This window comes from Lepidochelys kempii, chromosome 8, assembly GCF_965140285.1.
Source record: "Lepidochelys kempii isolate rLepKem1 chromosome 8, rLepKem1.hap1, whole genome shotgun sequence".
Lineage (NCBI taxonomy): Eukaryota > Metazoa > Chordata > Testudines > Cheloniidae > Lepidochelys > Lepidochelys kempii.
The window spans coordinates 35,476,972-35,494,310 of record NC_136387.1 but is presented as its reverse complement, the minus strand read 5'-3'; the positions used below and the strand labels follow the sequence as shown (position 1 = coordinate 35,494,310).

Here is a 17,339-nt window from a genome sequence, read left to right as displayed (position 1 = left end):
TCTTCTTCACACAGCCAATCTGTGGAACTCCTTGCCTGAGGAAGTTGTGAAGGCTAGGATGGGTAAGGAATGGGGTCCCTAGCCTCTGATTGTCAGAGGGTGGAGATGGCTGGCAGGAGAGAGATCACTTGATCATTACCTGTTACGTTCACTCCCTCTGGGGCACCTGGCATTGGCCACCGTCAGTAGACAGGATACTGGGCCGGATGGACCTTTGGTCTGATCCAGTATGGCCATTCTTATGTCCTGTACAAGAAAGGCCCCTTTATGCACCACTACAGCAGAACCACCAATGCTTGAATGGTATAGTGTTGGCAGCCCACAATAAAGCCCTATAAGTATTAGTGGCTGCATGCCCCTGCCACCCTAACAGCAGCGTCACACAACTCTGCCCCAGCCACTGTAACTGCAGCAGCAGCCCTCAAACTCTCAAGTGCTTAGCTGAATGCCTGAGCCACCCAGGCCTCCTGCACTGCAGACTGCTCTGATGCAAGCACTGGGCTCGATCCACACCATTCAGGCTGTATGTGATGATACCCCATGACCCCAATCCCAGCGAGGACCCTAGGGGTTAATACAATCCTGACTATCTCACTTTGAAATAGATATTAACCCAAAACAAAGACTAAAGACTGAGATACCTTTAAAGTGACAGGGGGTCTATATCATGATGGTGTCATTATTTGAATGAGGTAACTAAACCAATCTAGGACTGATCATACTCAAAATTAAGCCCCACAACCATATCTTTTACCCCAGACTAGACCTCCCTCTTACCACTCTTCAACCCATCTACTCCATCTTAGCTATGCACTTGTATAGCTGGACCACTACTATACCTCCCTCACAAACTACAACGCCTTATTTGAGTTTTCACATACAGGCCATAAACTACTGGGGCAGTCTGATGCATAAATTCACTGAAACTGGTAAATGTAAGTAACCCAAGTCCTTTATTTCAGACCTTGCTTCAGCAAAAAGTAATATCACAGTTCTTGAAGCTTTAGAATGATAAATATGAGGAATTAACGTCCACAAGACATTCTCTTTAGAGATCTGGTCATATTAACATCAGTAGGCAAATGACTGACTTTGAACCCTGAAGAGACTAAGATTACAAGATCTGCTGGGAAAGCAGAGGCACTAGTAATCTTTATGTGCCACTGTGTTCGTACCAGCATGCTGGCAGTTTGATTTCCACTAATCATTTTCCCCACAATTGAGAGGAGCTGCATTTGCCCATGCAGTTACAATTGCACATGAAACCAGTGTTGGTGGGTGCTCATATTTTTGGCACACTTAAGAAATGGGCCTGCCCCAAGTGGTTGTCTGCCTTTTGAAAACATGGTGCACAATACTTAAAAAGCACTTCCAGCAAAGTTCCAGAATTTAGAATCTGTGCATCATTTCTAGATGCCTTTGACTTTTCAAGTCTGAGAATCTGTTTGGGCTTCCATGACCTAAAATGAATGATTCAAGACTATAAAGCGTGATCTTAACTCGAGATGCTCAAAGTACTCAGTTATGGGTCAATTGGCACAAAAATTGTCACCACGTATGCCAGAGACTTACATGTGATACAAGACCCACTAAAGCCTCCAGCAGTTTCTAAGCACCTTGATCCAAGATGAATGAATAATGAAATCTGCCATCTTGCTGACACTAATTCTAAAACTAATTCCTGACAAATGGTTCTTGAGGGTTACTAGCTTTAGCAGAGAGGTAGTCGTGTTAGTCTGTATCCACAAAAACAAGGAGTCCAGTGGCACTTTAAAGACTAACAGATTTATTAGGGCATAAGCTTTCATGAAGTGGGTTTTTTACCCATGAAAGCTTATGCCCAAATACATCTGTTAGTCTTAATGATGGCACTGGACTCCTCATTGTTTTAGCTCTACTAGTTTACCTGCACTACGTGTAATAAACCCTCAGATGAAGGGCTGATGGAAATAAAGTTCATCTTTATAACACCTTTTAAGAACCCTCTAGCCTCCAGGAGGAATGTGGTTTCAAGTTCTGCCAGCTCACCTGCAAGAGATTCCATGAACCACTAGTCCTAAGTTAAATCCTCATAACTTCTGAAAAACATCAAGAGCTTGATCAAGGTTAACGTCTATCTAGAACAGATGTAAAAAGACCAGACGTATTCTGCAACTTAACCCACAGTCGTACAGTCCTATCCCAAGCCCCAAAAACATAATAGTGGTGTCTCTCCTCTAACTAGGGTGACAAGGTCCCTCACCAAAGCCTCTTAAGTAAAGTAAGCAGTCATGGGATAAGAGGGAAGGTCCTCTCACGGATTGGTAACTGGTTAGAAGATAGGAAACAAAGGTTAGGGATAAATGTTTAGCTTTCGGAATGGAGAGAGGTAAATAGTGGTGTCCCCCAAGGGTCTGTACTTTGATCAGTCCTATTCAACATATTCATAAATGATCTGGAAAAAGAGGGAAACAGTGAGGTGGCAAAATCTGCAGATGATACACAAGTACTCAGTGTGGTTAAGTCCCAGGCAGACTGCGAAGAGCTACTAAAGGATCTCTCATAACTAGGTGATTGGGCAACAAAATGGCAGATGAAATTCAATGTTGATAAATGCAAAGTAATGCACATTGGAAAACATAATCCCAACTATTCATATAAAATTATGGGGGTCTAAATTAGCTGTTACCACTCAAGAAAGATCTTGAAGTCATTTTGGATAGTTCTCTGCACACATCCACTCAATGTGCAGCGGCAGTCAAAATGTTGGAAATTATTAAGAAAAGGATAGATAATAAGACAGAAAATATCATATGCCTCTATATAAATCCATGGTATGCCCACATCTTGAATACTGCATGCAGATGGTGGTAGCCCGATCTCAAAAAAGACATATTGGAGTTGGAAAAGGTTCAGAAAAGGGCATCAAAAATGATCAGGGGAAATGGAACGGCTTCCGTATGAGAAGAGATTAATAAAACCGGGACTTTTCAGCTTAGTCGTCTTTTCCAAGGAGGGATATGATTGAGGTCTATAAAATCATGACTGGTGTGGAGAGAGTAAATAAGGAATTGTTATTTACTCCTTCTCATAATACAAGAACTAGGGGTCACCAAATGAAATTAAGAGGCAGCAGGTTTAAAACAAACAAAAGGAAGTATTTCTTCAACAATGCACAGTCAACCTATGGAACTCTTGGCCAGAGGATGTTGTGAAGACCACGACTATAACAAGGTTCAAAGAAGAACTAGATAAATTCATGGAGAATAGGTCCATCAATGGCTATTAGCCAGGATGAGCAGGGATGGTGTCCCTAGCCTCCGTATGCCAGAAGCAGGGAATGAGCGACAGGGAATGGATCACTTGATGATACCTGTTCTGTTCATTCCCTCTGGGGCACCTGGCATTAGCCACCGTAAGAAGACAGGATACTGGGCTTTCGTCTGACCCAGTATGGCCGTTCTTATGCAAGTCACAGGGTCCACCAGTTTTGCTGCTAAAACCACATTAATACCATCAGCTGGAGATATGAGCTTCTTTGCCAACATATACTATTTGTAAGAGTTAGGAACCACATTTATTTCTCGTAGAAGTTATAAGCTCTGCATGTGCCTAGCTGTCAATAATCATATCTACTTCTCTGTGTGCTTTCAAACTCTACCAGCTTTGCCAGCAAAGCTTTAAAGTACTATGTACTATAAACCTCAGAAAATTTACAGTTTGCTGTCATAGCTCATGATCACCATGAAACATCCCTCATGGGACATAAAGCAAATTCTCTTTTCACCTTCATCTGTAGCTTTGACTTACTGAATTTCAACCCCACAGATATTCGAGTTACTGTTCACTTTAACAGAATTTAAACAAGATCTATGAAGATAATAGGTGCAGCTGTTTAAAGTTATGCAGCCAAAATAACTAAATTGTTCCCCACACAGCCTTAGTAAAGAGTAGCTCTCATTAAGGATTTAATATTAGGCAAGTGTGAAGTTTAGGCAAAGTTGCTGGTATGGTAAACAGAATAGTGAGGGAAACTTGCCTGTACCTTAAAATTGGTCAGAGCAACTTCCAACTTTCTGAAAAACATATTCTCTGGAAAGAAGAGATAAGGGATTACATACCAGTTGTATTACTTGTACAGAAACTATTTCATGTGCCTGGCCACAGAACATCGACTATTAGTTGACAGTATATGGGCACATTACCAGGACAAGCCCTACATTCTATAGGTTGAGGGTATAACAAATAACCTTCCTTCTCCCACTGACTCAAGTTACTCTACACCTGTAAATGCCTTTGGACCTGGATTCCAGAATGGAGGAGTGGGAAGAACAGATTATTTCCATATAGACATCTTGTTTTGATGAATACTGCTGCTTTGGTCCGTTTTTAAATTTTATCACCTGCTTGTATAGGTCTCAATATATGTCAAGAATGCACATGGCTTTATATAGTCTCCCTTTGGTGTTGAATTTTAATAAAATTGAAGTCTAAATAACCAGTTAATGCTTAACCAGTACAGACTTATCTGAATCTACACTGACACCAGTTCAGATGATATGGTTCACTTAGTCCTTCCACTACTGTCCCACAATACATCAGTGGCCTTCTGAAGTCTCCCAAAATGCACTGCTTCTGGAGCAGAATTGGAGTTGTAGGATAAGTACCCACAGGGTATTACAAGTGAAAGTGTTTGAGTATAGTGTGAACACAGGACAAAATTTAAATTCATTCAGCACAGTTAGTGCACACAGTGATTTGCGCTTGAGCTAACTCAAGCAATTCATTCAGTTACCAGTGATTCAATTCTCTGGTTACAACAAGGTCTGATGGTAGCACCTTGTGCTGGCAATTACTGTTGTCCACTTTGAATCAGAGCTGGTACTTGAGCCTTTCCGTGCTTCCACATGTTAAGTTACCTCCAAAGCAGAGATGCCCTAAAGCTGTCCTTCGGGTGGGTTGTAGGTATTATCCTCTGCAAAGAAGCTACAGATTTTGATTTCTTCAGATGTTTGCAGTGATCCAGAGTCTAGCCACAGACTACTGATCCTCTTGGGGATAAGGAAATACTAGAATAAAAGTCCTTTCCCTTTGTAAAGCTCAGGCATCGCTTCTAGAGTTTTTCTTCAACAGAACTAAGATCATTTCTCAATGTTTCCCATAAGGAATCCATGAAAAGCAGATGAGCTAGAATTTGGCACACTACTGTGAACAGGACGTCAAGCAAAATATTTTCCCTTGCCTGAAAGAGTTGGGACAAGTGTTCCCCAGTTAGTGGGGAGGAAGGAGGAGACTCTGGATCTCCTGACCAGTTTGAGGTCATCCTGCACATTCTCAGGTTTGTCCTAAGATCAGCTTCTTCCAACAGGGAAGTGCTTCCCAAACTTTCTAGATATGTAAGCCAGCAGGCATATAGATAAGGTCTGCTGAGATTGCCCCTTGTGCAACCTGAAGGAAAATTTTCTGCAAGGAACAGACTAACACAACCCAAGAGATCTGACAGTTTATCTTATAGCCTTTAATTTATCCAAGACTTCATCTGTTTTAGGACTAACATTTCTTCAAAGCACTCTGACTAGAGAATACAGAATTCCAAAGCAAGTCTCTCTCGTGGATACGAGCTGAATGAGATGTGAACACTGTATCGGATTTCATACTTCATATAAGACCTTCTAGGAGCATCTACAACTCCTGACAGTCACGACTTCAAGCAACTTTGCTTTTCCCTCTGAAGTGACCCGACTCCCAAGAGGCCATCTCAGGCCATAACCCCACCAGGGGACTGTCCTTGTAAACTGATCAGTGGCTTCAACTTTTGGATCACAAACATAAGTACCATCACAGGGCCTAATAACATCAGCCACACTATCAGAGGCTCGTTCACCTGCACATCCACCAATGTGATCTATGCCATCATGTGCCAGCAATGCCCCTCTGCCATGTACATTGGTCAAACTGGACAGTCTCTACGTAAAAGAATAAATGGACACAAATCAGATGTCAAGAATTATAACATTCATAAACCAGTCGGAGAACACTTCAATCTCTCTGGTCACGCAATCACAGACATGAAGGTCGCTATCTTAAAACAAAAAAACTTCAAATCCAGACTCCAGCGAGAAACTGCTGAATTGGAATTCATTTGCAAATTGGATACTATTAATTTAGGCTTAAATAGAGACTGGGAGTGGCTAAGTCATTATGCAAGGTAGCCTGTTTCCTCTTGTTTTTTCCTACCCCCCCCCCCCCCCAGATGTTCTGGTTTAACTTGGATTTAAACCTGGAGAATGGTCAGTTTAGATGAGCTATTACCAGCAGGAGAGTGAGTTTGTGTGTGTATGGGGGTGGGGGGGATGTGAGAAAACCTTGATCTATGCAGGAAATAGCCCGACTTGATTATGTAAAGAGTTGTCACTTTGGATGGGCTAGCACCAACAGGAGAGTAAATTTGTGTGGGGGGGTGGAGGGTGAGAAAACCTGGATTTGTGCTGGAAATGGCCCACCTGTTGATCACTTTAGATAAGCTATTACCAGCAGGACAGTGGGGTGGGAGGAGGTATTGTTTCATGATTTCTGTGTGTATATAAAGTCTGCTGCAGTTTCCACGGTAAACATCTGATGAAGTGAGCTGTAGCTCACGAAAGCTCATGCTCAAATAAATTGGTTAGTCTCTAAGGTGCCACAAGTACTCCTTTTCTTTTTATAAGTACTTCTGTAACTCCCATCCCCACAGTATCAGAATGTATCATTAGTGAGCTGACCACCCAACCCCCCGCTTCAAGGCAAGGACAAATTAGACAAATTGACTTTGCCCAGTGTCACAAAGAAATTCTGTGGCAGAACTAGGAACTGAACCTTGATATCTCAAATCCCAGTTCACAGCACCTTACCTACAATGAACATCTTTCTACAGGCCAGAGACCGATACCCCTATTTCCTAATGTAGCTAAGAACTTTCATCTTCCTTACCCCATACTCCAAAGTCTATGGACTGCTGCTACATTAGCCACTTCTCACAACTTTCTCCTCTAGTAAAGTTTGAGAGAGAGAATTTGCTATTCCAGCTTCTGAGGTGGTTTTTAAGGGAGGTCTTCTCCATGAAGAATTCTGCTGCTTCTCCAGGACTACTTCAGTGCAAAGTACAAACCTTTATGTTAGCGTCTGCAGCATCAACACAGGAATTACTGCACAGCACTTTAGCGCACACTGCTATTCACTCCCCATGGTCCAAACTGCAAAGCACTACAGACACGGCCTAAGCGTCACAATATTTTAAAGCGCTAGAAACTTTTTCAATAGAAGCTTGAATTCTGTAGAAATTTATGGCTTAGGAGCCCTTCCCACACAAAGGGATTTGGTTTCCCTCCCAACAACCCCCTATTTAAAGTTAGCATTTTAGAATGTGCATTTCACTCTACTGGAATGCCTCCTATGTTAGAATAAAAAGGCTATATGTAGTTTTAGTTGCTATAGAGATAAATTGTCTATGGCCAACATTTGGCTTATATGGCTATTTTAAAGTGCCCCATCCTTCCCCAAAATTATAATTATCTTGGAATATGAGACCAGCATTCATGGGCAGCCACCATACCAACACCCTCCTGAACAGATGAAACAACAGTTATTCAGTTTCAGTCTTCCATCTGTTACAAGGACTGAAATTTCTTCAAGTCTTGAGTTGTTAAAACACAAAGAATTAAAGGTTGAGTGAATGAGCCATGTTATGACCTAACCACTTCAGCCTAGACTTCAGCATTGAAAGTGCCAAGTACAAATGATAAAGTCTACACTAACCATGCCTACTAGTGTTCTGCATGATATTTACGCTAGTGCTGTTCTACAGTTGGCCAGAACTCCCTCTGGGTACGTCTCAGTTCCTGACACAAATCCGCAGAGACAGTGGACTCTTGAGTCTAGGAGACTTTGAAAAGGCCACTGGGAGAGAACTGTCTGAACCACTTGTCATTTTAGTGCTTTCTACAGGGGCATTAGACTGGTGCAGACTGAAATGATACCAATTAAACTGGAATTTAACCCAGCTGAAAGCAAAGGTAATCCAAATGGTATTTGACAGGTGTATCAGTTTGGTGAACATGCGTAGACCCAGTGCTACCCTTAGCATATCTGCAAAGTCACAGACATTTTCAACATGGGAAATTATCAGCTAACTATAGTGGTTTAATTCCAGAAGAAGAGTGCCTTTTTCCAAGTTATCTTAAGACACAAAAGTTCCGCCAAAGCAACATACGCTATACCAGAAGAAGGCACTCTTACTCCTTAAGTACAGGTCCACATGGGGGAATTATATTGCTGTAGGTAACCTGGTATAATTATGCCAATAAATTTCCCCATGTAGACATATCTTAAGCTTACAAGCTTTTTCGAAGTGGTGCTTTTTGGCACTCAATGAGCTACTTTAATTTGATCAATGGAAGACATTAAAAGAAAGCTTCCTGAACACTTACAAATGCCATGCAATGACAGCAGAAAAAAGTTAGTCTGCATCTGTGATGCAAGTCCACTGCTCGATGCATCAGAACAGAAATGGCATCAAAGATCTCCACATCAGCCACCAGCTATACGCTAAAAGAAAAGGAGGACTTGTGGCTTGTTTCATGTTCTCCGTGTATATAAATCTCCCCACTGTATTTTCCACTGAAGACATCCGATGAAGTGGGCTGTAGCTCACAAAAGCTTATGCTCAAATAAATTTATTAGTCTCTAAGATGCCACAAGTCCTCCTTTTCTTTTTGCGGATACAGACTAACACGGCTGCTACTCTGAAACCAGCTATACACTTTATCCAACTTTTGAGTTAGAATTGAAACACATAATCCACACTTGAAAACACACAGGAAGGTTGCACACATGGGGCTTGGACTTAAAAGTCAGTTCAGGGCTGGATTTTGTTTTGGAGAAGTGTTCCATTTGTTTGGCAGACTAAGTAGGGTAGCAAAAGATTCCTCAATAGTTTACTCTTGGATAGCTGTCCTTTGCAGATCTTTATTAGGTACTATGGGGATGACTACTTAAGAATTTAAACTTGTAAACGAACAATAGCATTGTACTATTATGTCTAGCTGAATGAATTCAGCTAATCAGTTTGACAACTATGGTCACTTCACCCTCCACTAACAGACAACCCAGTAGTGGTATAGGGGATGAAAAGGGAGGAATAGATTATGAAAATCCACCTTCCAAAATACAAGAATCTGATACAGCGTAGCCTCTGATTAACAGAAATTAAAACTGAAACTGTGCAGACCCAAAATGTTTGTGCAGAGTAACAATATACTAGATACAACAGTTACAAAGCTCAATTAAGGCTTTCCCTAGAAGGTTTAAAATTCTTACTGGGTAAATTTTCCAGCTGAGGAAAAATACAAGCTCATACAGCAAGTACATGTGCCTATTAATGTTGCCACACTCAACACTGAAGTTAAACAAAAGCAAACTTACACCTGTGAAGGACTTCCTGAGTTCTAGGGTTTGGGGTTAGATAACTCCTACAAAAAGGATTACCTTCACCCTCAAAAGAAAACTCCTGGGCAGCACCTTACATGTCCTCCATGGAGGAGGGAGACTTTTGGGGCCTTCCTCAGATCCTAACAGGCTTTCTGCTTAGAATGACTAAAAAATACTGCCTTCTTACTCAGTATTCTTACTCCCTGTATTAGAGTTTTATCTGTTTAACTTTAATAATCAAAATGAGTTTACTTTTTACACTTGAGGATTACGCAGAGATCATGTAACTAAGTGAGCAAACAGGATTCTCTTCTGCCTCAGATTTTGTCACCCAGTTTAAAAAAAATATAGTTGATTTTGGTCCTTCAACTCATAAAAGATCAAGAGGTTTTTCTACTTGTTTACCATTACAAATTTCAGCTTCTGTGGGTGCATATTTGAGCACTAACCCCCTAATAGAAGGCAAAGCGTTCAAGATTTAATAATGGCTCTCTTTAGTCAAGAAAAGTTATTGACCTTAAATACGTGTTGATAAAAACGCAGGTTTGAGGAGTCTGGCTACAATCCCTCAGCGTCACTTTTTCAGCTTTCGCTTTCTGCTCTAACAATGTCACTCCTCTCTCTAGGCTACGTTTCTCTCGCTACTTGGGTCTTCAACACTCCAAACAACAAAGAGATGCAAAAGCCCCAAACCGCCCCGTGCAGGGGTCCCTTCAGGCCAGCCCGGTTCGCCTCGCGATGGCTGAGAAGGGACGGCCCAGGGCCAGCCAGAGCCCGCGGGGCTGACAGCGACAACGAACACCTCTACTTCGGCCACGCCAGTCGGCTGGCTCCCGATTCAGAGCCGCCTGCGCGGAGCCCCGCTCGGGGGCTGCGGGAAGCCCCTTCCCGAGTAGGCTCCCTCTCGGCGCAGCTCACACGGGCCGACGGGCAGCCGGGGAGGCCCAGCTCCTGCGCGGGTAGCCCCTGCCAGCGAGGTTACGTAAGGGGGGGCGGGGTGCCCCCCACCCGGCCTCCCTCCCCACGAGGCCGCCTCCAGCCCCCTGATGGGGAGCAAAGGAGGAAGCCAGGGAGCACCCCCCGCCCAATACACGGGAGCCGGATCCCTGCGCTCCCCGGGGGGCGAGGCCAGGCCCTTCGCGGGGCCTACCGCACAGCCGAGGCCCAGCCCCTAGCTGCGGCCTGAGCTCAGCCGAGAGGGAACGAGAAGCCCGAGGTGGCGGCCGGGAACAGGAGAGAGCCGCTCTCCTGGGCGGCCGAGCCGGAGCCCGACCGGGCCCTGCCTGCGCGCGACACCCCAGCCCGGGAGCCCTTACCTTATGGATTCTCTTCAGCGCCATTGTGTGTGTGAGGGGCTCGGCGCGGGGAGGGGGGCGCGCGGCTCGGGCGGTGCGGGGGAGGGAGGGGAGCTCGCTCGGGATTATTTCGCGGGGGGAGGGGCGCGGCGGTGGCGGCGCTGTTGGGAGGCGGCGCGGCGGCTATCTCGGTGCGGCGGGCGGGCCTCACTCTCTGTTTCCCCGGCAGCCGCTGGGTTCTCGCTCGCTGCCGCAGCTGCTACCGCATCACACCGCGGGCCCTTTATGCGCTGCCGCCTCCGAGGCCGTATCACTCCGCCACCATCCCAATAGTCACCAGCGGGGCAGCCGGGCGGAGGAGCAGCAGCACCTGGTGATGGGGCCCGCTCGGGCACAGGGACTATTTCCTCACTCTCCTTTCACACAGAACTCTCCAGAAAGGGGCTCGGAGAAGCGGAAGGATACGATCAGGGAGGGAAGGGGGTGGAGTGAAGTAACTGCTCGCGAGAAGAGAAATAAAGAGGTTCCGGATAGTAGAGGGGCAGAGTAGCGGAGAGACTTAGAGCGGCTGCGCGGTGCGGGGGGGCCGGGCCGGGGGCCGGTTGGCGGCTGTAGCCGCGCGCATGGCTGCAGTACGTATCGGGACCTGGCGCTGCAGGGAAAGGGGAGAGCCGACTCCTCCCCGTCCGGGGACAGGTCCCGTCCTCTCTCCGGCCTGGGCCCATGCCCCTGCCGCTACCCTTTCCCCTCCAGGAGCCCCCGTCCCCTCCTCTCTCCGGCCTAGGCCCGTGCCGCCCCTCCCCCTTCCCCCCCAAGGGCCCCCTTCCCCTCTCTCCGGCCTGGGTCCGTGCCGCCCCTCCCCCCGTCTCCCTTTCCTTTCCAGGAGCCCCCGTTCCCTCCTCTCTCCGACCTAGGCCCGTGCCGCCCCTCCCCCCATCTCCCTTCCCCCCCCAGGGCCCCCGTCCCCTCTCTCCGGCCTAGGCCCGTGCTGCCTCTCCCCCTCAGGGCCCCCGTCCCCTTTCTGCAGCCTGGGCCTGTGCCGCCCCTCCCCCCGTCTCCCTCCCCCCCCGGGCCCCCGTCCCCTCTCTCCGGCCTGGGTCCGTGCCGCCCCTCACCCCGTCCCAGGGCCCCCGCGTCCCCTCTCTCCGGCATAGGCCCGTGCTGCCCCTCACCCCGTCCCAGGGCCCCCGCGTCCCCTCTCTCCGGCCTGGGTCCGTGCTGCCCCTCACCCCGTCCCAGGGCCCCCGCGTCCCCTCTCTCCGGCCTAGGCCCGTGCTGCCTCTCCCCCCCCCAGGGCCCCCGTCCCCTTTCTGCGGCCTGGGCCCGTGCCGCCCCTCCCCCCGTCTCCCTTCTTCCCTGCCCCTGTCCCCTCTCTGTGGCCTGGGCCTGTGACCATCCTGCCTCCCTTGCCTTTCCCCAGGGGGCCCGTGCTGCCCCCGCTCCCCTCTTCCCCGTTCCCCCTGGCCCCCTGCTCCTCGCTTTCGGGCTGGAGGCCATGCTCTAGCTCCCTGAGCAAGTACCTGCATGCACTAGGGTTCCTTCCCCCTGGCTCCTGCCAGGGCCTGTGCCCAGAGGTGCTGGTGGGCAAGGTCAGGTGCACTTTGGCCTACCCCTTAAGGGCTCTGAATGGTAAGCCTTTGGCCCTGCCCTCTTGGCTGGTAAACCACAACACGATCTAAGCCATGGAGGTGACAAGGGAGATAGATCCTCTCATAGACTTTCTCTGAAAGTCCAGCTGAAAGGAGAAGTTGGAGGTCTCTAGGAGTAATGGGCGTCTGCACAAAGGCTGGTCCTGTGAAAGTCTAGACTTTCTGCTCTACAGGCAGTACTGAAAGGACTTGAGGCCTAGTTGGGGACAGGGGGTGGGAGGAGGTTCATCTTTAAATGTATGTTCTAAAGGCTGTAATAATACTTGTTTGTTCTTCTCCTTACCCCTCCCCCCATGGTTGTAGGTAACCTTGCAGTAGGGAAAAGCAGGAATAGGGGAGCCTGTCATCATGCAGACCAGGCTGAGAAGCTATCTTTTCTTCCACATAGCATAATTTCTTGCCACTCAGCTGAAAAAATGTGAAATGTCTGGAAGAATGCATCTTTGGGTTGCTCTTGTTCTCTGTGCCTCTCCTTTTCCTGCTTTTCTGTTGCTTGCCCTCTTTGATGTACATTTGGTGACTTGTTCATAGTATGCCATGTATCAGTATTTGCAAGTAGTTTAAAATGAGTTAAAAGAACACATTAAAAATCATGCAATTGAGTACCTGAAGGGATAAATTCATAGCAAAGTTTGAGCTGTTAAATACACACAGAAAGCCATGTGGCACTCAGTCTTCTGGCAAATTGTTCTCAACCATAGTTCTACAGTATTATTGAACAGTAATTCATCTCATTTATTACAGCAGTGCCTTAGGGCCAGTGGCATTGTACAAACACAGTAGTCAATTCCTGCCCTGAAGAGTTAACAATCTAAATAGATAAGACACTTGCACTGGGAGGGAAGGGCTAGGACATGCACGGAGAGTGAACAAGGTGATGGCAGCAAGTGTCATGTTCTGTGATTTTTGGAGTGGGATGGGTTTACTTAGGAGGGGATAAACTAAATGAAAAGGTAATCGGGTGGGGAATGGGACAGGTGAGAGGAGCTGAGGTGAAGAGTGAGGGAGAGGGAGCAAACAGCCAATTAACACAAGGCAGAGAAAGTCCAGTTGAAAGTGTAGAAAGTGCTGCTATAGTTTAAATTATAGCATGGACAATTTGTCATCAGCAGCTTTGGAGAAGAATAGCTACCACTAGGTATTTTCTCAGCTTTGTCATGTGCTGTATGGAAATAAAACAGCAATTCCAGCTATTTAACCAGCTGCCTAGCTGGAAGTATCTTTTTTTTTTTTAACTGATTGTGTAGCAACAGTTATTTTCTGGTTTCAGAGTAGGAACCCTGTTAGTCTGTATTCGCAAAAAGAAAAGGAGTACTTGTGGCACCTTAGAGACTAATCAATTTGAGCATAAGCTTTCGTGAGCTACAGCTCACTTCATCGGATATGATTTTTCTGTGATATTTTCTGTGATCCTAGCACTTCCACCACTAACAGTGGAAATCATGACTTATTATATATTATGAGTCACTACATTTGCATAAGGAAAAGAAAAACAATCAAATTGCTTTATTGGTCTTACCATTTGATTCTGTATGATTTCTGGTTAGGGGCATGCAATCCTATCACTACTTACTTTAGTGGTGTCCTTCTGCAAGGGAGCCACCATGGTGCTTCAGGAAGAAGATACTTCCCTTGCAAGGATCCTCCTCCTATGTGACAGTTGCAAGCCAGCTGGAGACCTAAACCTGAGGAAATGGCTCATTAGTTCAAGTGAGCTGGTAGATGAATCATTGTCATGTAATCGACTCTTGCTGACACACAATTGGGAGGATTGGACAAAACAATGTGGAAACTTCCTTAATCACACTCTGCCTAATACAATCCAGGTTAAACGTTCCCCACCCTTGCAGGATGGGGCTGTAACAACTACAGCCCATGCTCACTGGGGACCCCATCCTGAAAGAAAGCTTTCCTGAACTAGAGATGTAAAATATTAAATGGTTAACTGGTAAGCATTAGTCTTACTGGTTAACCCACCCTAACCGTTAGCACCCTGAGCCGCGCCAGCCAGAGCAACCACAGCCCCGTGCCAGTTGGTTAGAGCAGCCCTAGCTGCGCCTGCCAGCCCCAGCCAGCTGGAGCAACCCCAGCCCCTCTCCCTTATATTGGTTAACCAATTCAATTTTAATTGTTTAAACGGTTAACTTTTTAAACAATATTTACATCCCTATCCTGAATCCCTGCTTCTGGTCTTCAAACCCTCAAAGGCTGGGGGAAAACCGACAGGTGTGGAGGAGCATGTGGTTCAGATAGAGACATCCTTTAGGGGAGGATCTATTAATGGAAATTCTCTATGTCCTAGTAAGGAGGAGAGGATGGAAGATGACAAAATACAGGTAGGATCTGATGAGAAACAGTCAAATGAAAAATCCCATTCAATGACATCATGTAATGGCAGACAGCTAAAAAGTGACAAGATTTTAAAGTGCTTATATACCAATGCTAGAAGTCTAAATAAGATGCGTGAACTAGAGTGTCTTGTATTAAATGAGGATATTGATATAATAGGCATCACAGAAACTTGGTGGAATGAGGATAATCAATGGGACGCAGTAATATCAGGGTACAACATATATCAGAAGGACAGAACTGGTCTTGCTGGTAGGGGAGTGGCATATGTGAAAGAAAGCATAGACTCAAATGAAGTAAAAATCTTAAATGAACCAAACTGCACAATAGAATCTCTGTGGATAGTAATTCCATGCTCTAATAATAAAAATATTACAGTAGGGATATTTTTACCAACCACCTGACCAGGATGTTGATAGTGACTCTGAAATGTGCGGGAGATTAGAGAGGCTATTAAAATAAAAAAAAAATGGGGGATTTCAGCTATCCCCATATTGACTGGGTACATGTCACCTCAGGACAGGATGCAGAGATAAAGTTTCTTGACACCTTAAATGACTACTTCTTTGAGCAGCTAGTCCTGGAACCCACAAGAGGAGAGGCAATTCTTAATTTAGACCTAAGTGGAGCACAGGATCTGGTCCAAGAGATTAATATAGCTGGACTGCTTGGTAATAGTGACCATAATATAATTAAATTTAACATCTCTGTGGCAGGGAAAGCACCACAGCAGCCCAACACTGTAGCATTTAATTGCAGAAAGGGGGACTATACAAAAACAAGGAAGTTAGTTGAACAGAAATTAAACACTATTGTGCCAAAAGTGAAATCCCTACAAGCTGCATGGAAACTTTTTAAAGACACCATAATAGAGGCTCAACTTAAATGAATACCCCAAATTAAAAAACATAATAAGAGAACCAAAAAAGTGCCACCATGGCTAAACAACAAAGTAAAAGAAACAGTGAGAGGCAAAAAGGCATCCTTTAAAAAGTGGAAGTTAAATCCTATTAATGAGGAAAACAGAAAAGAACATGAACTCTGGCAAATGAAGTGTAAAAATATAATTAGGAAGGCAGAAAAAGAATTTGAAGAACATCTAGCCAAAGACTCAAAAAGTAATAGCAAAAAAAATTTTAAATACATCAGAAGCAGGAAGCCTGCTAAACAATCAGTGGGGCCATTGGATGATCAAGATGCTAAAGGAGCACTCAAGGACAATAAGGCCACTGTGGAGAAACTAAATGAATTATTTTCATCAGTCTTCACGACTGAGGATGTGAGGGAGATTTCCAAACCTGAGCCATTCTTTTTAGGTGACAAATCAGAGGAACTGTCCCAGATTGAGGTGTCATTAGGGGAGGTTTTGGAACAAATTGATAAACTAAACAGTAATAAGTCACCAGGACCAGATGGTATTTGCCCAAGAGTTCTGAAGGAACTCAAATGTGAAATTGTAGAACTAATAACTGTAGTCCATAACCTATCATTTAAGTCACCTTCTGTACCAAATGACCGGAAGATAGCTAATGTGACGCCAATTTTTAAAAAGAGCTTCAGAGGTGATCCTGTCAATTACAGGCCAATAAGCTTGACTTCAGTACCGGGCAAACTGGTTGACACTATAGTAAAGAACAAAATTGTCAGATACATAGATGAACATAATTTGTTGTGGAGGAGTCAACATGTTTTTTGTAAAGGGAAATCATGCCTCACCAGTCTACTAGAATTCTTGGAGGGGGTCAACAAGCATGTGGACAAGGGGCATCCAGTGGACATAGTGTACTTAGATTTTCCGAAAGCCTTTGACAAGGTCCCTCACCAAAGGCTCTTAAGCAAAGTAAGCTGTCATGGGATAACAGGGAGTCCTCTTATGGACTGTTAACTAGTTAAAAGATAGGAAACAATGGGTAGGAATAAAGGGTCAGTTTTCAGAATGGAGAGAGTGTCCCCGCAAGGTCTGTACGGGGCCCAGTCCTATTCAACAAATTCATAAATGATCTGAAAGAAGGGGCAAAAAGTGAGACGGCAGAATTTGCAGATTCATAGATATTTAGGTCAGAAGGGACCATTATGATCATCTAGTCTGACCTCCTGCACAATGCAGGCCACAGAATTTCACCCACCACTCCTAAAAAAGACCTCACACCTATATCTGTGCTATTGAAGTCCTCAAATTGTAGTTTGAAGACCTCAAGGAGCAGAGAATCCTCCAGCAAGTGACCCGTGCCCCATGCTACAGAGGAAGGCGAAAAACCTCCAGGGCCTTCCAATCTGCCCTGGAGGAAAATTCCTTCCCGACCCCAAATATGGCGATCAGCTAAACCCTGAGCATATGGGCAAGATTCATCAGCCAGATACTACAGAAAATTCTTTCCCGGGTAACTTGGATCTTACCCCATCTAAAAACCCATCACAGGCCATTGGGCCTATTTACCATGAATATTTAATTACCAAAACCATGTTATCCCATCATACCATCTCCTCCATAAACTTATCGAGTTTAATCTTAAAGCAAGATAGATCTTTTGCCCCCACTACTTCCCTCGGAAGGCTATTCCAAAACTTCACTCCTCTGATGGTTAGAAACCTTCGTCTAATT

General features: G+C 45.4%; 1 protein-coding gene and 1 long non-coding RNA gene across 4 annotated transcripts in view; one reads left to right on the top strand and one right to left on the bottom strand.

Moving 5' to 3' along the window:
* Positions 1 to 11,177, bottom strand: part of UBE2D2 (ubiquitin conjugating enzyme E2 D2) — a 42,856-nt gene extending 31,679 nt beyond the window's left edge. The window contains exon 1 of one of the 3 annotated variants that reach the window (XM_073356033.2): positions 10,761 to 11,177. Coding sequence is in view for 2 of the 3 variants with exons in the window: in XM_073356031.2 (XP_073212132.1) it covers positions 10,761 to 10,784 (24 nt within the window). In the remaining variant the exon portion in view is untranslated. The remainder of the gene's footprint in view (positions 1 to 10,760) is intronic. The other 2 variants (XM_073356031.2, XM_073356032.2) reach the window with 2 other exon arrangements.
* Positions 10,642 to 12,990, top strand: LOC140915770 (uncharacterized). Its single transcript, XR_012160279.1, has 2 exons — positions 10,642 to 11,371; positions 12,692 to 12,990. It is a non-coding gene; the product is annotated as an uncharacterized LOC140915770 (long non-coding RNA).
* Positions 12,991 to 17,339: the final 4,349 nt, after the last annotated feature.